The 23,698-nt window shown below is 41.5% G+C and overlaps 2 protein-coding genes across 3 annotated transcripts in view; one reads left to right on the forward strand and one right to left on the reverse strand.

The window, feature by feature from the left end:
• The window catches only part of lrrn3a (leucine rich repeat neuronal 3a), a 39,563-nt gene extending 26,258 nt beyond the window's left edge, over positions 1 to 13,305 (reverse strand). Inside the window, exon 1 of the mRNA XM_041796634.1 lies at positions 13,040 to 13,305. The gene's annotated coding sequence lies outside the window, so the exon portion shown is untranslated. The remainder of the gene's footprint in view (positions 1 to 13,039) is intronic.
• immp2l (inner mitochondrial membrane peptidase subunit 2) overlaps positions 1 to 23,698 on the forward strand; it is a 207,672-nt gene that overhangs the window by 172,214 nt on the left and 11,760 nt on the right. For both annotated transcript variants that reach the window (XM_041796636.1, XM_041796635.1), the window contains exon 4: positions 15,722 to 15,787. In XM_041796636.1, the coding sequence (XP_041652570.1) occupies positions 15,722 to 15,787 (66 nt within the window). The remainder of the gene's footprint in view (positions 1 to 15,721; positions 15,788 to 23,698) is intronic.

The following is a 23,698-nucleotide window of genomic DNA, read 5'->3' on the forward strand; positions in this document are numbered from 1 at the left end:
TAATTCAAAACCTTTCTTCTGAGCTTCACAACAATTATAAAAATATCGGTAAAGCCTTTCTGCAGGGAAGGTTTTATCAGTGTGCCGTTGCAGATGAAAGCTGCAGGCGAACAGGTGGGTTTTAACAGCTGCAATCAAATCCAATTTATGTTTTCAAGGTGAACCTGAATCAGAGGGGGAAAAAAAAGTCCTGGACCAACTTTTTTAGTCCGACTGATCACACAGATGATTTATTGACTCGCCCTGTCAGATATAGCTCCACAGATTCAGTGTCTGCCCTCCAAAGGAGGCCAAAGACGCCGACTGTGCCTGATTTTCTGGGATTAAGAATGAAAAAAACTACAATATCAAACAATGGCTCTTCAGATGGATTAGTGTGGGTTAGTCCCACAAGCTGTGGTTTGTTTTTCAGCCAAGTATGATTACATTTTATGTCCAAAGACCAAAAGCACTTGATTTTTCTAAATGTGGCCTGCAGAAACACTTAAGACGGATGGTTTAGGAGGTCTGAATCCATTTCTGATCCCTGGATGAGACGGAGCCGAGCATACATCATCATTTATGTGACAAATGAGTTTCTATCGGTATTTATTACCCACTGTATTTGTTTTCTGAGAAATTCTCCCTCAAGCTTCCAGCTTAGAAATGGAGGAAATATTACAGTTTAGAAAAAAATCATAAATCTCATTAAAGCCAACGACAGACTCCCAGCAAATATTGCTTTTGCAGAAAGAACTGTGATGATTGGAGACCTTAAATGAGTTTGTTTTTGTTGGACACTAAAGTTATGTTGTTTGTTCTTTCTCTGAGAGTTTAAGGACGAAGACAGCAGGAGGTATTTCTCGGAAAAATCAGATCATATTGATGCTTATTTTGTTTCCACAGCAAGAAAAACTGAGGTCATAAGCACCCAGGATCAGGTGATTTCTTGTTTTCAGTTTGCTGACAGAATTCTGTGCACTATGGCAAGAAATACCCTAGGTGGTTTTGGTCCAGATTTGCCACCCCATCTCTCTGAAGATCAGAGAGGTTTGGGGCCAAAGTCAAGGTCCAAATAATCCTCAAGTGTGTCAATACGATTATTTCACTGCTCCTGATAGAGTCGGAGCCTCTTAAGTTTTGAAACGTAAATTTCAGGCATGGCTGCCTCTGATCAAAAGCCTGCCAAGCAGACGGGGACGCAGAGGTCTGGAGGGCAAAAAGAGTGAGGACAGTAGCAGCTTGCATTGAACACTACGTGGAGCTGCAGCACCGTGTGTTTTATTCTCCATCTATTCTAAACTGCACGTTTGCATCACCTGACAATCACAGGAAAACAGAGATTATTTATTACCTCTGCAAAGGAGGTTATGTGATCGGGTGGTTCTGTTCGTTTATTCGTTTGTTCGTTTTTTTGTTAGTTTCTTAAAAACATATCTCAAAAAGTTATGGACGGATTTTGATGAAGTTTTCAGGAAATGTCAGAAATGGCATAAGGAAGAACTGATTGGATTTGGGGAGTGATCCGGATCACCGTCTGGATCCAGGAATTTTTGAAAGGATTCTGTACTGTTGGGAGATAGGGCTGATGGAAGAGGTCTGCGCTGTTACCACTTTACACCAGGAGATGGTGGACATGAGTAGCTTCAATCCCAGCAGCATTTTTGGGTGTGTTTCTGTTCAAAGTTTTGGAGTTTATAGAGTTTGAAAGACGCACGCCCAGTCGAGGAGACGAGTCGGAGCGTAACAGAGAGAAAGACAGCGAATTGTAGCAAAAATACTCACAATGCTGGGAGGAACAGAGGAATATTCACCCTCTGCCATGTCTTCCAGTCATCGGCTGAGACCATGGGTGAGACTGTCAGTGCATCTGTTGGCACTGGCAGGCAATGCTTTCACCATGATGGTCCACCCATAGCGAAGCCAATGCTTTGTCTCACCATGATTCCACCCCACCGGGGAGGGAGTAATTGGCGAATGCCGTGGTGAGGGACATATTGAGACAGATCCAGGAATTTTTCAAAGGATTCAAAGGCAGACATGACACACTACCATGATTTGGTACCAGATTTAGGCAAGAAAGTAAACGCTTGGACTAAAAGTAAAGACTCAAATGTGAGGACTTTTTATGGACCTAAACTAAAATTTGTTTGAGTTTTTGTCAACTAAAACTTGAAAGAGTAGAAATGACTAAACTGTGACTAAATTTAAAGATATTTAATCTAAAGACTAAGACTGAGACTTGAATTAAAAACAGCCGTCAAAATGAACACTGGTGACTGTATTTAAAAGTATTTGAAGTTCTGTAAATTAATGGAAATAAAGGCAGTTTTTGTGCTAGTAAGACATCCTTTGTCTTCCATCTTAAGTTCCTCTAGCGTGGTCTTTAGTCTAATCTGTGCTTCTTTCTCTCGTCCACTTACATTTGTGCTCCTCCGTTCTCTCCTAGAGGGAGTAAATATCCAAAGGAAATGGACTGCTGTTGTTATTAAATTAGCGCTTAGGAGTAGTCCTCCTGCTACTATCAGTTCATAAAAAATAATGGTCCGTTTGTGAGCATTCTCTGAGGAGTCGTGTGATGAGAGCTGAGGACGAACGTCGACTTGTGGAGCCGTGAGTGTGAACGCTCAGCCTTTCTGATGCTGATGTCAGTGTGAGGAGAGCGACCTAAGGAGTTTGGGTTTAAAAATGAGGTGAATTCAAACACTTACACGGTGGTGCCACAATCCTGCTCACAGCAAACATACTAATCTGCAGTCTCTGTTTCAGGCTTTCAGGAAATGGCACGCATTAAACGACAGAATAAGGCTGGTTTATAACGAGACCGTAAGCTTCAGTGGTGTTTTTAACTGTGCGTGTTTTAAGGTCATCTGTCTGGCTGTTTGTGGTTCATTCACTTTCAGTCTTTGATAACAGCGTCCAGGCTTTCTTCCTCTCTCTGAAGCTCAGTTCCTGACTGAAGATTTGTGACGTAATGAGACGATATTAAAACCTTGAACCTCCTACTCCAGACAGACTGCCTCACATTTCCATGGTATGGGATATATTTGTCATCCATCTGGGCAGCCGCCCATACAAAGAGTTAGAGAAAGGCAGAACATGTGGAATAACCCTAAAGAATGATTGGACGACCATTCTGTCCGTCACAGTCATTACAAGAAGACCCTCAATGCAGTCTGCAACAGGGGGCGGAGCCCAATGTGGGCGATGCTCAACATTGGGCATCACCCAGTGAAACATGCTGATGCTGTATGTGGAGATGATAGCAACTAAAACATGAATTATATCCATATATCTACAAAAAAAGTACACATAAATGTTTTATTATACAAGTATTTTCCATTCTGAATAATTTTCGTAGCGTACTGGTTACTTCCTGTTTCTTGAAAGCGGATGTGATGACGTTGGTCAAAGATGATGATGACATAATGACGTAGACCAACCGTCTGATTGGACGACCATTTGAAAGTGGGCGATGCCCAACGCTCAACAGTGGACGATGTCAAACGCTCATTGGTCACCGCCCACTATTGCACATTGCATTGAGGGCTACGAGGTCATTACAGGCTGGGGCTGGGACGGTTCACAGAGATCACAGCTCGGTTTGTACCTCTGTAAGGGTTTAGTTCATCCATAAAAAGGAACAGAGTCAGAGACTTATAAATATTTAATAGTCTCTCATTATGATTTCTAATCTGGTGCAGCTTACCGCCTACTTCTCTCCATCTACTGTTGTTTTAAAAAGAGGAAAACAGAAAAAGATGTAAAATAAAAGCAAAACAGAAATGAACCGCCTGATATCTCCTGATCTGTAAAAAAAAAAAAAAAAAAAAACAGAAAACAAAATACGAATTCACATGCATGCTTTTTGCAATGCATCCTGTTTATGGTTAAAGTGTGCTGTGACACTGCTGTTGGTTAGAAGCCAGTGCAGCAGTTATCCTGACTCAGCTTTGTCAGTGAAGGATGGCAGACTAGGTCGTGTAAACACAGGCTGGGACCGGTGACAAAGTCAGAGCAGAGCGCTTAAATACACACTTTTAACACTGATCTCTGCTTCTACGTCCGTGCGTAGCCTCTGAAATGTATCAGCAGCAGTAATATCTCTGCTGTCACATCTGGAGGAAGCTGGTGAGTCTCTATCTCTGCTTCTCCTGCAGCAGAACTTTTCTTTTCTGTGTTCTTTTCTGTTTTCCCAGCCTCCTCCTCTTCTTCGTTGGTTGTTCTATTGCGGTTAGCAAACACTCAGGAACATTACTGCCATCTATATTGGCGGGTAAACACTTGCCAAACCTTTGCTTTTTTTAACCAGTTCAGATGTATTCAACATGTGAATGCATGCACCGAAACTGTGACCACAGAAGTGTCACGGTTCAGGAGGAATGCAAAAACACTTTACTCTCTACAGACATGTTGACATATGCAGACATGTTGTTTGCTGCTTTACTACAGCTCCAGGTGCCATTGTTTACCACCTTGCAGTATAACTAAACCACACCCGTACTGCCTCCTTCTCCTCAGATGATGCTGATTGGTCGGCCCGTTCAGAGCATTTCAGTTTGCAGCTGCCTGATGATCAACATGGAATCTGGACAGTCCAGCATTGTAAAGTTTGTGGACTTTAACCCTTAGAGTTCACAGCCATCATGTCTCACCTGGACTTTTTCTTAAAAGGCTTGTAAAACATCGACCCTGTGGTGCACAGTCAGGCTCTATACATCCTTTTTTTAACACAGCCTGGGCTTTAAGAATAAATCTACTACGGTAATGTCACTGGAGTTATGAAGAAGTTATAAGACTCTAAAGACAAAATAAAAAAACAAATCGGAATTTGAAACTCAAAGGTTTTCATTAATAGCACACAGTAAAGAATAATGACTAAGCATTTTCTTTGCATAGACGTGTTCTCCATCTCTTGGGGACAAAACTGTGAAAAAATAAACATTCGGTGACTAACGCTTTTCAAAATATCTACATATATACAAGATTCATTTGTGCTGTTCCTTTAAGAAGTAGAGAAGTAACTGGTCGACTACAACTCCCACAATGCTTTGCATCTAAACATTGTCTTCAACAAATATGGCGCTGCCCACTGAAGAAAGCCAAAGTAAATGATCGAAAATGGATTAAAAATGGACAAAAAGATGCTTAATATCAGATCTAACGCCGTGGATTGAATCTTTAAAGACCCCGAAAAGTCACTGAACTTCCGGGCTTGGTAAACGGCGTCCGTAAGGGCAACGGAGACATCGAGGGTAGCAAACAAACTGCAAAGTAGTCAGCTTTCAGAGGAAAACAAGAGTGTCTACGACGTTTAGTTCAAAAGTTATTAACATTTTTCTAAACTGTGTCGCTTCTTGTTGTATTCGACAGCCCTGTCTTCAGAGACCTCAGGAAGTTCTGGGCTCACTAGAAAATGTTCTGTAAGAGCTACGAATGCATGAAAACATATATAGAAAGGCACAACACACAGCTTTCACAGGAAAAAACAGGTTAGTGCCTATGACTTACCCCCAATTTCCATATACAGCGTGCGCCCCGCAAAACGCCAGCGAATCGTACTGCAGAGCACTTCGCTCCCTCTCTAGTCTGTCAGAGCATTTCCATAGCCGGCGCTCCAGACCTGCAGCGGCGCATGCCTGGAGCGCCATTTCGCTCCGCTTCGTTTCAGATACGCTGCAGGTCTATTTCTGCCAAACCTCGTAAATTTACTGTCGTTCAGAAAGCACCAACCATGGAAGTCACAAGCGTAGAACATCCGGTTCTTTCAAAACAAAACACAATGCACAGACTCCTGATCATAAATCATCACTATATCAAAATTACGTCTCATCCTGCAGCGAGAGCAAAGGGTCACCGAGAGGTCAGAGGGTCACAGAGATACAACGGCGCCATTGACAAGGAAAAGTGAACTTTTGGGGATATTTAGCCAAAGAATTTGCATAAAACCACAGATCCTTTAAGCAAACATGAACCTTTTAACTTCCTGATGTACTCACTCAATGGAGGAAGCAATAATATCATGGACTTATACCGGAAAGTATGATAAATTAACCCCAAAAGGTAAAATAGTCCGCTGTTGACATACTATTCCTGCGTGAACTCGCAGTTCCCCCGTGATCTCTTCCTGCTGATCAGGGTTGCGCGTCGCAGCACAGCGCTCTAGACCAGACCACTCCCAGTGGGAGCCAGAATCTGGTTTGTGATCTAACCTGAGGGCCGACCAGGGTCAACATTTAGCCAAAAACTGTCAACCTCATTTTCACCAGTGATGAATTATGGGAAGTAAAGAAACAACTTAGCTCTGATGATAAAGGATTTTTGGATTTAAAAAGTCAAAATGACAAGTTTAAAGGATCAAAATCTGAAGTAAAAAGGCAAACTTATTAGTTCAAAAGGTCAAAACACAAAATTATCAGAAAAATAGAATGGAAAAAAATAATGTACAAGGCAGAATTATGAGACTGAAAGTCAAAATCATGAATCTAAAAGAACAAAATATGAGACAGAATTCACAACTGTGAATTTAAAATGTGAAGTATGAGAATATGAAAAACAAGTTGTGCATTTTAGAGGTCAAAATATGAGGAAAATTCAAAATCATGAGTTTTGAAGGTCAAATATGAGATAAGGTTCTAAAAAATCATGAGTTTTTTAAGGGCAAAATGTGAGGTAAAATTTAAAGTCATGACTTTAAAGGCTAAATATGAAATAAAATTGAGAATCATGAGTTTAAAAGGTCAAAATATGAGGGAAATAAATCAATATCATGTCTTAAAAGGTCACAGTTTGAGATAAAAGGCCAAAATATTAAATAAAATATCTAAATCCTGAGTTTAAGTTGTAATTGAAAGATGCAATATTGAAAACTGGATATGAAAACACAACTTAATTTTACTTAATTGTTTTTTACTTTTGACTCTAAATTTGATGACTTAAAGATCTTTTTATCGTCAAGGTTTAGTTTCATACTGGAGTACCTGGGGGCCAGTTACAGTTAAAATGTGATATGATCTTGCGGGCTGGGTATAATTTTACCACGGGCTGGATTTGGCCCCTGGGCCTTGAGTTTGACACCCCTGCTCTAGACTTGCTTCCAGTGGGCGAGGTCGCTCTCCTTTGGTCGGAGCAAACCCGTGGTGCTTTGGTGCACGGCGCGCACGCTGTTTATGGAAATCGGAGGTTAGGGTTCAAAAGTTACCAAGCAGTTTACAAAGGGGTGTGCCTGGGCACGGATCCAGGCCGCTGGAGCTCTAAGGGTTAATAACTGAGCTGTAGCGCCTCAATCAGTCAGCTGATGATGTTCCCATAATTTAGTTTCTTAAATTGACAGCAGCTTGTTTAGAACATGAGGTACCAATCAGAACCTTGAAGCCCAACCTTACACGGAGGCTACAGAGCACGTTTGTCACTGTTAACTCGGCTTTCTCACCAAGAAGTTCAGCGTTATGGTCCGCTGTTTCCTGGTAAATGCAGTCTTGGTAGTTAGTTTTTATTCTGTTAATTAGATGTGACACCGGTTCCTCGAAATGATGAACCTGCTCCAGGAAAAACCTCCAGTCTCAAGCTTATGGCAAACGCTGGTCGACTCTGCTGAAACTCTCACGGACTGCTCCATTGTCTCGTTTTCTCAGAACTGCAACTCAAGCAACGCCATCGCTGTCCTCGTTCATATTGTACGCTACAAGACAGGCATGAAAAGCTGGAGAGAGCACAGAGAGTCATTGCCATGGAAACGATACATCATCTCCTCTGCCGGCAGCTGCAAGTTTAACTCTTCTCGTTGTGAATGATTGGTCTTAACTCGCTCAGTCAGCGTGATCATGCACGTAGGAACCGAGAACATGAACCCAGAACTTAAAGGTGCCCTGCGTGCGCTGGGATGGCTCTGCTGGGTTAGGAAATGTACGCCCGGCAGCACCGCCTCACTTACAGACATCTTTGTGTGCAGGGCTCTTAATTATGAGCAAGGCTGAATAACAACAGGAGAGAGGAGGAGGAGGAGGAGGAGGGAGACGGAGGTTCTGGTAAATTAAGCAGGCAGTGGTGGGAACGTCTGTCCTCCTGTTAGAGCAGATCGCCCTGCAGCCAAATCCTGCTAAACTCTCTCTGCACCCGGCTGAATATAAACGCCGCTGCTCCCTCTCTCTCTCTGTCTGTCTGACTCATGATGCTACATCACACAGCAGCAGCATACGCCGTCTGTTCACACCTGCTCCAACCAGAGCTGACGAAACCCAGACTCTTTCACCTCGTTAGCGCTCCGGATGCAGCCATGGTGGTGGAGCTGCTTCCTAGGGGACATGTTGCCTCTTAATTTGATTCCTCCCTCATCGATTTAGTGCTGCCTCGGGACTTTAGTCACATGTCATCCTTAAATCTTTCCATCTTCATACCACTTAAACATCTAGGAAGGCTCTATTTCTCCTTCCTCTTCCTAGGGATGGGTGATGCTGAGCAAAAATCATATCCTAATGAGTTTAGCTGAGTGGAAATACATGACATATCCCTCAATCTTATCTGTAAGGAAATAACAAATAACTGTCCCAGTACCAGAACTAAACAACGACATGAGTCTAGTGAAATGAAAATAGAAGCCCAGACTCTCAATAAAGGGATATTTCTCACTTTTAATCTTCCTAAATGATAGTTTGCACTACAGAGCATTCAGTGCATGACCCTCAGCCGTATTTTAACCAAAAGAGAGACGGAGAGCAGTGTTGTAGTTGCACAAAGATGTTGGCAACATTTTGAGGAGGAGTAAAATTTCCCTCCTAACATGGGAGCCGTTGTATTTGGGAGGATTCCTCTCTGGGTTACAGAATGTAAAACAGCTCAAACATTGCAAATCTTTTGGTCAATACTAAGGCTGAGAAGAAATACGGCCTGCTGCTTTTTACAAATCGCACAAGGTGCACTATTTCTATAACTTGAAATGCAGCAGAGATTTTATACACAGTCAAGTGTCAAATTTCTCATAATGCTTTACAAAAATCCTCCCTTTTGTGTTTTTTTGTTTGTGTTTTTCTTAATCAGAACGAGTGTCATAAAAATGATAATTCCCTTCAATAAAGCTTTTGACATCAAATTTGCAATATGAGAAAAATTTGTTCATTGTATCTAAAACTGATGAAGCTTAGTGGTAGTTCACAAAAGTCTGACTCCAAGCTGTGATCAGCTTCACCTCCTCCACCCCAGCCACATCCATTATACTATGAAGCTAGCTGCACCCTCATATTTAGATTCAAGCTGCTATGGATTAATTGCTTCTGAAATAATTTCATTGTTTTTCAGGGAGTAAGACAGTAGATCCATTTGCAACTAGAAAAGCATTCAGAGAGCGCAGACCTCCGCCATTAGCCCTATTTCCCAAAAGTGAAGAATCCTTTAAAAAATTCCTGGATCCGTCCCCATGTGCCCCCCACCACGGCATTCGCTGATTACTCCCTCCCTGGTGGGGTGGAGACACGGTGAGGCAAAGCATTGGCTTCGCTACGGGTGCCAACAGATGCACCCATGGTCTCAGCAGATGACTGGAAGTCATGGCAGAGGGTGAATATTCCTCTATTCCTCCCAGCATTGTGAGTATTTTTGCTACAATTCGCTGTCTTTCTCTCTGTTACGCTCTGACTCGTCTCCTCGACCAGGCGTGCGTCTTTCAAACTCTATGAACTCCAACACTTTGAACAGAAACACACCCAAAAATGCTGCTGGGATTGAAGTTACTCATGTCCGCCATCTCCTGGTGTAAAGTGGTAACAGCACAGACCTCCACCATCAGCCCTATCTCCTAATAGTACAGAAGCCTTTAAAAAAAATTTCTGGATCCAGACGGTGATCTGGATCAGTCCCAAAATCTTATCAGTTCTTCCTTATGCCATTTTCTGACATTTCCTGAAAATTTTATCAAAATCTGTCCATGACTTTATGTTGCTAACAAACAAACAAACAAACAAACAAATCCATCCGATCACATAACCTCCTTGGTGGAGGTAATTAAATGGTTAAAAGTCACTGGCATGTTTTCAGTGAGTATTATTGTCTGTAACCCTTTTGAAGGTTTATGTTGGGCTCTCATTGCCTCCATTTAGAGAGGAGAACTGGGATAAAAACCTCCAAGAAAAATTCTTGAAGAAAACGTTAATTTATCATGAAGTTATCAAGATGTTAGGAGACGTATTAGGCTAATGTTGCTTAGTATGAACTCTTAATCAGAAGGTCTTGGGTTTGATCCCCCTCTCCTGAAGTCACATGTCCATGTTTCCTTGGGCAACACACTGAACCCCAATGGCTCCAAACGCTGCATCGTCAGTGTGTGAATGAGTATAAATGTATGAATGGAACAGGTCAATACTGGTGGCCTTCACTGTCAGTGTGTGAATGAGTATAAATGTATGAATGGAACAGGTCGATACTGATGGCCTTCACTGTCAGTGTGTGAATGAGTATAAATGTATGAATGGAACAGGTCGATACTGATGGCCTTCACTGTCAGTGTGTGAATGAGTATAAATGTATGAATGGAACAGGGTGATACTGGTGGCCTTCACTGTCAGTGTGTGAATGAGTATAAATGTATGAATGGAACAGGTCAATACTGGTGGCCTTCACTGTCAGTGTGTGAATGAGTATAAATGTATGAATGGAACAGGTCAATACTGGTGGCCTTCACTGTCAGTGTGTGAATGAGTATAAATGTATGAATGGAACAGGTCAATACTGGTGGCCTTCACTGTCAGTGTGTGAATGAGTATAAATGTATGAATGGAACAGGTCAATACTGGTGGCCTTCACTGTCAGTGTGTGAATGGTGTGAATAGTGAAAAATCCCTGTTCTGTTATTTATAGAAGTGTAGAAAGTAAAATAAAAAAATCTTAAATCTTAACCAGGATGTCTATTTAACTATGAATGTTGGATACTGTATCTTACGCTGTGCCCTCTCAGCAAACACCAGTAGTGTTTATATTGGCAGATATTTTACATTTAGTCAGAATACATTTCAATTTTAGTCACCATTGTTAGGTTTTCACTCTTGAAAGTTTCTGTAGTTTTAGCTGAAATGAAAGTCCTCACATTTTGGTCTTAACTTTTATCAAATCAGTTATTTTCTTAGCTGTAAATCAGTCATGGTGATGCTGCAGTGGCCTGGAAGTGTGATATAAAAGTTTGAAACATTTTTATAAAGCTTGAAACAAATTTCTATTAACTTAAAAAAAAAATGTGCATTTCATGAATCAAATTATCTTTAACAAAACACTTTTACAACTTTACAAAAAGTCCAAAACAAAAATAAAAGACTGAAACACAAAATTTGATACTTGGGTCACTTCTGGCATTTGGTACACTCGCTTTCCATAAAAAAGAAACCATATTTGATCAATTTGATTCAAGTTTTAGTGTTTCTGACTTTGTAATTTTGTTTCTTTTTTGTGTTAAATTGTTTTTTAAGTGTTTCAGACTTTATAATTTTGTATCCATTTTTTTAGAATGTGTTTCAGTTTTGTTAGAGTTTCAGACTTTATTTTGTATTATATATGAAACATTCATTTTAAGTTTAATAAAAGATTTTCAGACTTTTTAATTTTTGGATCCATTTTTTTGTTTTGTTTTGTTTCAATTTTTGTAAAGGTGTTTCAGACTTTATTTTGTATCTTTTTTAAGATTTGTTTGATATTTATAAAAGTGCTTCAGACTTTTAAAATTTTGTATCAAATTCTGTAAATTTGTTTCCATTTTTGGAAAAGTGTTTCAGACTGTAATTTTATATCATATATTAAGAAATGAATTTTAAGTTTATTAAAAGTGTTTCAGACTGTAATTTTATATCATATATTAAGAAATGAATTTTAAGTTTATTAAAAGTGTTTCAGACTGTAATTTTATATCATATATTAAGAAATTAATTTTAAGTTTATTAAAAGTGTTTCAGACTGTAATTTTATAGCATATATTAAAAAATGAATTTTAAGTTTATTAAAAGTGTTTCAGACTTGAGGATTTTGTAAAATTCTGTAAATATGTTTCAGTTTTGTAAGTGTTTCAGACTTTATTTTTTTATATCCGTTTTTTTTATTTGTTTAATTATTATCATTGTAATTCTCTATTGCACTTCCAGGCCTCTGTGTAATGCACGTTCACTATTCTATTAGATGTATGAGCACACTAACATATTAGCACAGTGGAGAGAAACAGATTTTGAATGTCCAACAAAAGCTGAACTTACATTTTGGTCTTATTTCATTCTCCTTAATGAAGCGTAACTTGTTAGTTTTTAATCTCCAAAGGTCCGTTTTCGCTCGTCTTAGTCTCGTCTTCCTCATGAATAAAAGGAAGTCAACAAACATTTGCAGCCGTATTTTTGGTTGTTAAAATTAACCGTGTCCACCAGATGTCTTTTTATCATTTTTGCCCCTGTCCCTCGAACATCCTGAGTCCGCCACTGCCTAGCACTTCATTCATGTCACTAACTGACGTTACTGCGCTCTTCTTTAGTTTACTGGCTGCAAGAAAACGGCTTTCAGACGCAGCACAGCCCCCGCATGGCAGCAGTGCTGCACTACAGTCAGGCACTGGTAGAATAATGAGGGTTAGATAGGGACCATAGTGACATCAAATCTTTGATTTTTTTTTTAACTTCTCTGTCCAAATGTTTGAAAATGACCACTCGTCCCTCGCCAAGCCCTACTGCTTCCCCCTGCATCTCGTCTTGTTGCTCATTCTGCTCTCTCTGACTTCAGGAGATAAACCTGTGGAGTGGCTCTGCCTCCGCTCATTCGTTCTCTTCCTCTGAAGTGAAAAAGCTGCAGAAAGGCTCGCTCTGCAGATCAACATCAGGACTGTCAGCCAGGTGCTGCAGCGTTCAAATCTGCGACAAAAAAATCCCCCCTGCCCTGTTTTCTTATTCCCATCAGCTGTCAAAACCGCAGGCTGAGCCGCCACAGATGCTCAAGGACTACCGCAGTCCTCCCAACACACACTCCCACTCCCACACACACACACACACACCCACACACACACACACACACACATATATAAGTCACAGAGCCATGAAACACTCACCAGTGGAAGCAGCATCCATCACGTCCCATGCAGCAGCACATATCCAGCAGGTATTCCTGGCATGGCTGCAGAAGCCCACAGCATCTGTGAGTGTGTGTGTGAGTGTGTGTGTGCCAGTTAGAGTGTGTTTTATGAAAACACGCAGCGGTGCATGTTAACATCCAGCAGCAGAGGATATTTTCCTGTTTTTTTCCACGAGTATCTCCAAGAACCAGCGTCTGCTCAGTTTTCAGCTCAGCAGCTACAGAGAAAAAGAAAGAGAGAGAGAGGAGGGGGGGCGAGAGAGTCTATGAGAGAGAGAGAGAGAGAGAGAGAGAGAGAGAGAGAGGAATTAAAAGGAGAGAGGGTAAAGAGACACAGAGAGTGAATGACAGGTTGTGTTTGTCGCTCGTCCTCTCTCTCTCCCTCTCTCTCCTCTGCTGTTAGAGAGGAGATCATCCATCACTCTATTACACACACACACACTCACTATGAACGCACACACACACACTAATACACACATTGATATGGTCCTTATCCCCAGAGAGCATCCAATGAGTGCCCAGCTCTGCGGTTGTGTGTGAATCCAATTGGCTCAGCAGGCTGTCAATCAGCCATGATCCGTCTGTATCCCCACGGCAACGGAGAGGAGGGGAGGGTGGTGGTGGGGGTTAGGATTTAAAAGAAGAGGAAAGAGGAGATGTATGAGCAGGAGGAGGAGGAGGAGGAGGAGAAATAAATGAAGAGGGAGGAGGAAGAGCAGGCAGAGAGTATGGGCTGATGGATGTTGTTTTTCTGTTTTATGATGGTGACAAAACAAAGTTGTTAAAAGGAAAAGTACCAAAAAGAAATGGCACATGTAATTACTCCGAATCAATCAGGCCACTGTACTTAGACAGACCCTTCTAGTCAAGTCAAGCTGGTCCAGCCCACCAGGTCCTGGGCACCCAGAATCTGCTGAACTGGATCAGACCTGGGAGAGCAAGCACACCAGGTGTCTGTAAGAGCAATACATAGATCAGTGATACTCAACGTGTGGCTCTTTTATGTCTTAATTTCAAATATTGTTCCCCCAAAAACCAAAGAAAAGGGAAACTTTGACCTCAGAAATGAATCACATTAGTCAGTTTGTTTCCCAAACTTACACAGAAGGCTTTAACTGTCAAACTTACTTGTCCCATTTATCACATTTATGCCACATTTACCATATTTTTGCCCTTTTTCACCATATTTGCCACTTTTCACACTATTAAGCTACCTTTGCCATTGGATACCCCTTTTTTTCCTACTTTTTACCCATTTTTTCCACTTCTCTCCCATTTTTGCCCCTTTTCACCATTTTTTGTTAATTTTTGCCCCCTTTTACCATTAAACACCACTTGTTTCCTGTTTTTTTTTTTTTTTGCCCTATTTCGCCACTCTTGACCGCTATTTCCCATTTTAGTCACTTTTCTCTCCTTTTCTGCCATGTTTTTGACACTTTGGACCATTTTTGCCCCCTTTTCATCATTTTTGGTGCTACTTCAAGCTGTTTTTGCCACTTTTGACTGCTTAGATTATGGCTTTTGCAAAGGTATTTTTCAACAGTTTGGCTCTTTGGGTGAGCAGGGTTGGGTAACACTGATGTAGATATTGAGGCGTCCTGCCTGCTGGAGTGACCTTGTGCCCTTCATAAAAACTATTGGTTGATTATTTTTCCATAGTCAGTTTAATGTTAATTTTTCTTCTCCTGTTTGTTTTAGTTTAAAACTTCCACATCACATAAATCCATCGCTAATAATCCAATTCCAGCTCATCCTTTTATCTATAAACATCGGGGGTCACAAGGTCCTTTCCTCCTCCACCTCCTACCTCTTAGGCACATGTGGCACAGCCGTCTCCTGAGTGTGTCAGCCTCAGACAAAGGAGTCCAGTCGGCGCCTCAGTCACCACCAAGGCCTCACAAGTCTAGTACGACCAGGAGGACCAAGGACCCAAAGACTCTGACTTTCGATTGCATGCTCAAAAACTGAGAGCACCACAGTTCATTGCCCAGTGAACCCATCGCCCCATGTTTGAGGCCAAGTCTGCGGTTGATCCCAGTCTCACGGGTAGGGAATCAATGAATTACACTGCCAAGATAGGGGAACTACTCCACAACTTCCCTGCTTTCACCTTCCTCAGACACAGACTCAAAGAAACAGGCATACGTTTAAAAAGTCAGACTTAGCCAATCTAATACTAATGCAGACTTATGAAGGAAAAGGCATGACTCTATCAGTGACTGTTCTTGGAGCTGGTCCACAAGCATAGCCCTCCAGAAACCGGTTCATGCACCATGTCCGTCGGCTGTCAGAGCTCTTTGGTTGTGATGCTGTTAGCGTTTGACCTATGAGACCTCCAGGCCACCGTAGTTTGGACTCATCTCATGGATGGCTGTGAGTTGTAGTCAGTGAGGAAAGTAAACATCTCATGTCTCCTGTCATATCCAAGCAGCACGGGTCCATTTCATCCTCTGAGCTGCACCAACAGTAAAGATATCATGTGGTTGTTAAAGTACATCTTCACCATTCACGTTAGAGACTAGATCTAAATACAGACTCATGCTCTCCCTAAACAGAGCTGTTGAGTTTACCGCCTCACGCTTCCATGATTTTTATCCGCCTGTGTTTTCCTGTTTGTCTTTTATGCTCATTGACTTTTATTTATTTATTGTCTCCTCAGGTCCCCGAGGAACCCCCAGCAGAAGATCATCAAGCGGGTCATTGGCCTGGAGGGAGACTTCATCAGGTACGAAGCCAGCCCGCTAACTCTGATAAAGGAGCTCATATGTTTTTTTTATCACAGCGTTATTGTAATAAAGCAATGCTTTCCTCAGGTTGTAGGGAAACAGCAGCCGTCTCTCATCTAATCGCATCACTGTGCAGTCGAGAGGTTCGCTCCATCACGCCCAGGTCTAATCAAATTCACGGCATCACCTGGTGACAAAAATAAATCTCTGCTCTGCTCCTAAACAAACACTGAACGATCACTGAGGGACGAACATGCCGGGTTTCAAGGCTTTAACAGTTTATTCTTCACTGTAGGAAAGGAAAATAAAACTTTAGTCTCTGCTTTATGATGTTTTCTTTTTTAATAGTCGAACAGAGCAGAAAAACGGGAGAAAAATGCAGCTTATTGGATTTACTCTGAAGGGCTGTATTGTTAAGTTTAAAAAAATAGGCTGTAATATAGTTTTATTTTATATATTTTGTTTATTTGATTTGCACTTAAACATCACACATTCAAAGCAGAAATAACAGACAGATAAGTGCAGGAGAGGTGTAACCTCAAAACCTCCCAACACAAAGATAAAGAAAGACAAAACCTCTTTCTAACTACTTCTATCATAGATGTTTTTTAAACCTTTTTTTCTTTTCTGACTATGTGTCACCGACCTGAAACTTTGAAAACCTGCGCGTATGACTATATATTGCAAAAGTGATCACAATACTGACTCATAATGTGCAGGATAGAAGCACTAAATCAGCTGTTTTCAGTGAGTCTACCCCTCTCATTCTCCCTCTGACAGCTGTCTGCCTGTCAGACTTCAGCACCATGGACAGCTCCATACTCTCATTTAGCCTTATAGCTCAAACATCAACATTTTCATCATTTTCAACACACATGACCGTTTCTGTGGGCCTGAACATGCCAGAATATTTAGTCAATAAAAGCTTTTTCATATCCTGATACTTCATAACCCGACACAAAGGAAAACCTTCAATACTAAGTGTTTGGGAAAGGGCAGAGGATTTGAAAAAAACTCTGATTGGATGAACGTTCTGTCTGTCACATCTTTACAGGCCAATCAGAGCAACAAAACACGTGATGTAGCCGTTACCGAGGTGCGCATGCTCAGCTACCGAGGAACCACGGCGACTGAAGACATGTCAGTACACAACTTTTGTGGTTTTTGAAAAGAAAACAACTCACTGCTGTTCTTTGTTCTTTTAACGAAGGAATGTCGTCGAGGTCTGATAAACCTGGCGCTTTACAGTCATGGACGAAAGTATTGGCACCCCTGGAATTTTTCCAGAAAACACACCATTTTTCCCAGAAATTGTTGCAATGACAAATGTTTTTGGTATACATGTGTTTATTTCCTTTATGTGCGTTGGAACAACACAAAAAATCAGAAGAAAAAAGACAAAATTGACATAATTTTACAAAAAAAACTCAAAAAATGGGCCAGACAAAATTATTGGCACCCTTTGGCACCCAGCATGTGATGCTCATTTAAACTCACCTGTGGCAGTAACAGGTGCTGACAATCTAGAAATCACACCTGAAGCCAGTTAGAATGTCTAAAAGTTGACTCAGCCTTTGTGTTGTGTGTCTGTGTGTGTCACACCAAGCATGGAGAAGAGAAAGAAGAGCCCAGAATCATCTGAGGACTTAAGAAGCAAAATTGTGGAAAAATACGAACAATCTCAAGGTTACAAGACCATCTCCAGAGATCTTTGATCCTTTGTCCACTGTGTGTAATATAATCAAGAAGTTTATAACCATGGAGCTGTGGCTAATCTCCCTGGACGTGGACAGAAGAGAAAAACTGACAAAAGAATGCAACACAGGATAGTTGGAATGGTGGATAAACATCCTCAGTCAACTTCCACACAAATTCAGGCTGTCCTGCAGACTCAGGGTGCAAAAGTGTCAGCTGGGACCATACGTGGTCATCTGAATGAGATGAAACGCTATGGCAGGAGACCGAGGAGAACCCCACTGCTGACAAAGAGACATAAAAAAAGCCAGACTGGAGTTTGTAAAAATGTACCTGAGTAAGCCTCAATCCTTCTGGGTGAATATTTTGTGGACAGATGAGACTAAGGTAGAGCTTTTTGGAAAAGCACGTCATTCTACTGTTTACAGAAAACAGAATGAGGCCTACAAAGAAAAGAACTCAGTACCTACAGTCAAACATGGTGGAGCTTCAAGGATGTTTTGGGGTTGCTTTGCTGCCTCTGGCACTGGGTGCTTTGACTGTGTGCAAGGAATCATGAAATCTGAGACTATCAAAAGATCTTTGGCCGCAATGTAGGGCCTAGTGTCAGAAAGCTGGGTCTGGGTCAGAGGTCATGGGTGTTCCAGCAGGACAATGACCCCAAACATACCTTGCTCCAACACACATAAAGGCAATAAACACATGTATACAAAAAACATTTGTAATTGCAACAATTTCTGGGAGAAATGGTGTATTTTCTGGAAAAATTCCAAGGGTACCAATACTTTCGTCCATGACTGTAGCAGCATCCACGCTAATCTCTTCCACCATAATTGGCTTGCCTCTTGCTGCTGCTTGTTTACGTCACGACTCCACCACACCTGAAAGTACTGCCCCTCATCGCTGATTGGTCCTGTCACTTTCTAACCGGGCCCAAACGGTTCAGACAGGAGCTTTGCAAGACGGTTTCACCAGTGAGAAACATGGAAACGGGCAAATCCATCTACTTTGCAAGGTTATGCTAAACCACATACCACATCCATCACAACAGCATGGCTTCACAGGAGAAGAGTCCAGGTCCTGAACTGATCAGCCTGCTGTCCAGACCTTTCACCAATAGAAAACATTTGGAGCATCAGTAAAGGTCAAATCCAGCAAAGAAGACCCAAGACTGAGCAGCTAGAATGGGACAACATTCCTCTCTTCACTTCACAGATGTTGAAAGAAAAGGGGATGCTAAACAATAGAAAACATGTCTCAAATGTCTCCGTTTAACATCTGCTATGTTGTTTCTGTTCTATTGTGAATAAAATATTGGTGTATGATATTTGATAATCATTGACTTTTGTTTTTATTTACATTTTAACTCAGCGTCCCAACATTTCTGGAATTGAGGTTATATTTTTGTATTTAAAGGAGCCATAAATGAGCCTTTACTTTAAGGTCTCAGTGGTTTATTGATCCAGGATTGTCCTCAGACTGTCCAGGTCTCCTCAGGTCTCCTCGGGTCTCCTCAGGTCTCCTCGGGTCTCCTCGGGTCTCCTCAGGTCTCCTCAGGTGGACTCCTCACCGCTGCTGCTCTGTTTAAGGGGAATCTCGCAGGTCGTGGTGTAAAGGATGCGTGACTCTCCCATTACTGGCTGTTGTTTCTCTGCATGGCTGACTGGCTAGAACCCCACCGTCAACAGGAGCGGGTTTAAAGTGACCAATCATGGCCGACATCCAGTGCGTTGTGTTTACAAGGCGAATGAACACGTAACAGGTGCAGACACCATGAAACCAACATGTCAGACCCCTTTAGGTGTTTTCTGCACCTTCTCTTCTTTCTGTACTCCAAATGTGAAACACGTTGGTGTTCAGCCTGCAGCAAAACGGAGGAAATAAGAAGTAGAATCTTCTAGAAACTGATCAGAAGTGAAGCCAGTCGCTGCAGATAAAACAGACTGTGTGGTCTTAAAGACTGGAGCTGCTCTGAACATTGTTCTATACGGTCTAAAATACAGAGAAAGTCCTGTTCAGTTAGCTGAATCAGCACGGTTAGGAGGGTTGTATTAATCATGATTAATCACAACCTAGTGATGTGATTAACTTGATTATTTTTTTAAATCAAGTAACAGCACTAAAATATAGAAATATATATATATATATTTATATTTGAAAGGTTTATTGCGAGGTTCAAAAGTAATGCACTAAATGTTTTTAATCACGATTAATCGCATGCTACGCTGTCCCTTTCAACACATTTAAGCCAGGTCAGTGTCTCCCTGCAGTCACAGGGATATAAAATAAGTCCTCCACTGCTCCTTTATCCCTCATTATTTCATGAAGCTTACAGACAACTGGGTGGTTAAGTCAGAAGTCATCTGAAGTTATTTTCAGTCACTTATTTTATTTTCATTCCATAACAAGTTCCTTTTTCTGTGGTTGAATTTGTGTTAAAATCTTTGATCTAGCTCTGAAAGCTTTTTTTTTTTTGGTAAATGACACAAAAACATTTTTAAAAATAAAACGATAGAATTTCACATGCAATTAAAAGGGTGTGATTAGTTACGATTAATTACAAAAATTCTGAGATTAATCATGATTAAAGATTATATTTTTTGACCGCTCTAAAATATATTTTTATGTATTTGATAACTGTTATTATTATGTTATTATTATTATTATTATGTTTTTATTTAAATTATAGAATAAAAAATGATGTAAAGGACTAAGAGACAGAGAACCCTGTTTAGGGTTTTTTTCATGAAGTGTTAATTTTGAGTTCATCACAAATAAACTGGTACACATTTCTTGTTTCTCTCTTCCTTTAATTCTTCTCACTGCGTTGTTAAAACTGGACTTGCGGGAGATATATGTAGCTTTATCTGTAGCTATGAGCTGTAGTGTACTACAGTGGAGACCTCGTATATTTTGTTCTCAGTTAGCGCTGAAACTACTCTAATTTATTCAAAAAGGATCAACCCAAATCACTGTCATGTTTTGGTTATCGCTTTTTATTCCATTTTTTCTCATACTTGCATGTGAAGATCTGCCTCTACCAATATGGCCGACACATCTGCATATCACAGCAGTGGGTCGGTGCAGCGTCCATGTTTAATATCAGTGCTGCTAACGCTAATGCTTTCTTTGTTTCTTGATATTTAAGACAGCTAGCAGACAGCTTTAAACTTGGTACAAAATCATAGGAAATTTATTTTTAAAGCACAACAGAAGCAGTATGAAATCTTCACTTTTACCAAATGAATGACCCCTTCAGTGTTTGAAAGTTCTGACTCATCCTTTTGTACAAAGCAGTAAAATTTGGAGTAATTTTTGTGGAAGAGAACTCCTTTAGTGTACCAGAAAACCACATGGAGCCCTCTGACTCTGAACCTCATTTGTTAAATATCATATTTTGGATGTAATTAACAGTCTCACTCTCTAAAAAGCAGCCCTTTAGTGCTGAATTTCTTCCCTAAAGTCTGAAATGAAGCCTATTTTTATTTCCCCTGTGAGATCAGCGTGATTGAAGCCAACTTCACTGGAGTATTTTCACTCTTTAAACTTAATGCGGGCTTGAAATTGGTCTTGAATTGCATTTGAAGCGGCATTAAGAACACATTAAGGTTAGGAAGGCAGAAAGCTATTTTTGCTCTCGGTGTGAGTGGATAACGGTTCCTGTGTGAGTGAGTCACGCTCCTCTCCCCGGGTTTCCTGCAGGAGGAGGTGGGGGTGTTCTCGGCTCCGTTACGCGGCGTTCTCGTGAGGAAATGAGCTGCACAGCTCAGATAATGAGACGCAGCAGGAGAGCAGATCAGGGCCGAGCTGCAGCAGCCCGTCGAAAAAGTCACCGTCTGATTGTTGGAGGTTTTTTTATTTAGAACAGAGACCGTCATGTCCTCGGTCTGTGTCTGCCCGTCAGCAGGCAGCCTCTTTCATTTTTACTTTCTGACCAAAACTTTGGCAGCAACTCTGAAAACCGTATCAGACCTATGAGAGCACAAATCTGAGCACGTCATCCAGGCCAGCTCTGCTCTGCTCTGATTGGAGGGGCACTGAGACATGGTCACTCACTGCCAGACTGAAAGACTGAGGTTCTGCTAGGGCCTGATTAACTAAGATCCACATTCATTCAGACTATATTAAGTGTGCAGGTTTGGCTGGTGATCAGCTGAGAATAAATACACTTTAACAACAGGTGTAAAACCTGCAGAGGTGGAAGCATCTAAATTTGGGTTTTTGCGTGATTTGATTGGAGGCTAGGCTATACAGTGTTGCAGCCTGGTAGAGCTGCTCAGCATAATTTAGTGAGTTAAGGTTAAAAATGGGCCAAAAACACAAAGCTGGCTCAATTGGAGAACTCTTGAAGAGGTTTCTTTTTACCCAGAAAGCCACTGTGTTTGGAAATGTTCAAACTGACCATGCTCTTCTGCCTCAGTGTGTCTGATCAGCTGTTGGGTCTGCAGGCTTCATCACAGGAAACAACCAAGCTCAAACAAAAATAACGAGCAATTTCAACTGGAGTGATGGTGACGTGCCGTTTTCCGCAAATATGAGGGGATACTTTCATAACCTCAAATAAAGACCAGGGCTTCTATTAACAAAATTAGGCCTTTATGACCCCCAATTTCCATGTACAGCGTGTGCTGTGGAACGCCAGCGAATCGTACCGTCAGCGCCGGCCACTGCCAAACCCAGGTAAATTCACTGTCGTTCAGAAAGCACCAACCATGCAAGTCACAAGCATAGAACATCCGGTTCTTTCAAAACAAAACACAATGCACGGACTCCCGATCGTAAATCATCACTCTATCAATGTTACGTCTCATCCTGCAGCGAGAGCAAAGGGTCAACGAGAGGTCAGTGGGTCACAGAGCTACAACGGCATCACTGACAGGGAAAAGTGAACTTTTGGGGATATTTAGCCAAAGAAATTGCATAAAACCACAGATCCTTTAAGCAAACATTAACCTTTGAACTTCCTAATGTACTCACTCAATGGAGGAAGCAATAATATCATGGGCTTATACCGGAAAGGATGATAAATTATACCAAAATGTAAAATAGTCCACTGTTGACATACTATTACTGCGTGAACTCGCAGTTCTCCCGTGATCTCTGGCCACTGATCAGGACTGCGCGATGTGGCACAGAGCTCTAGACTCGCTTCTAGTGGGCGAGGTCACTCTCCTTCGGTCCGCTTATTCCGTTCCGGGTCGCGGGGAGGGGGCTGGAGCCTATCCCAGCTGTCATCGGGCGAGAGGCAGGGCACACCCTGGACTGGTTGCCAGTCAATCTCAGGGCTGACACATAGAGACAGACAACCAGGCACGCTCACACTCACACCTACAAGCAATTTAGAGTCACCAATTAACCTAATGAGCATGTTTTCGGTGGCGGGAGGAAGCTGGAGTACCTGGAGAGAACCCACATGTCCAACATGCAAATTTCCGCGGAAAGGCCCTGGCCCTGACCAGGAGGCAAACCAGCGACCTTCTTGCTGTGAGGTAACAGCGCTAACCCCTGCGTGGCCATGCTGCCGATTATTCTTGGGTTAATCTTGTGTATTTTTTGACAAATTCAAGCCATAAATACTTCCATAAATAAGACCATGAAAACAATGATATTATCCCTTTCATTAAGCTTTAAGCTATAAAGGAGGTGGCTGGGGTGGAGGAGGTGAGGCTGGCTACCTGCTGATCACAGCTGGGGTATGACTTTCATGAAGTAGTGCTAGGCTTCATCAGTTTTAGATAGAAGGAGCTAAATATTTTTGCTTGTATTGCAAATGTGATGTCATTTGCTTTATTAAAGGGCATTATCTTTTTATGTCACTCATTTTGATTAAGAAAATCATCTGTAAAACACAAAAAGGAGGATTTTTGAAAACCATTATAAAAAAATGACACTTGAATGTTTGCATAATGTGAATAAAATCTCTGCTGCTGCAAAATATTGATTTATTAAACTGGTATCGTGACACATTTCAAGTCGCAACTTCTGCGATTTGAAAATTGCAACTTAATCTAATTTGCAGTTAATTTCCCGGCCCTGGTATCCTTTGTGATGAGTGGGGGTGTTTGAACCCAGAATGCAGACCAGACTGACAAAGTCTCAACAGATTTATTGTGAATAGTTCACAGTGGAGGGGGTCCACAGGTCCAGGGGTAGTGAGGGGTTTGGGCTGACGTGAGGCAAGGAGTCAGGCACTGGAAGAGAAGAGGGACACAAAA

Source organism: Cheilinus undulatus, linkage group 9 (genome assembly GCF_018320785.1).
Source record: "Cheilinus undulatus linkage group 9, ASM1832078v1, whole genome shotgun sequence".
Taxonomy (NCBI): Eukaryota; Metazoa; Chordata; class Actinopteri; order Labriformes; family Labridae; genus Cheilinus; species Cheilinus undulatus.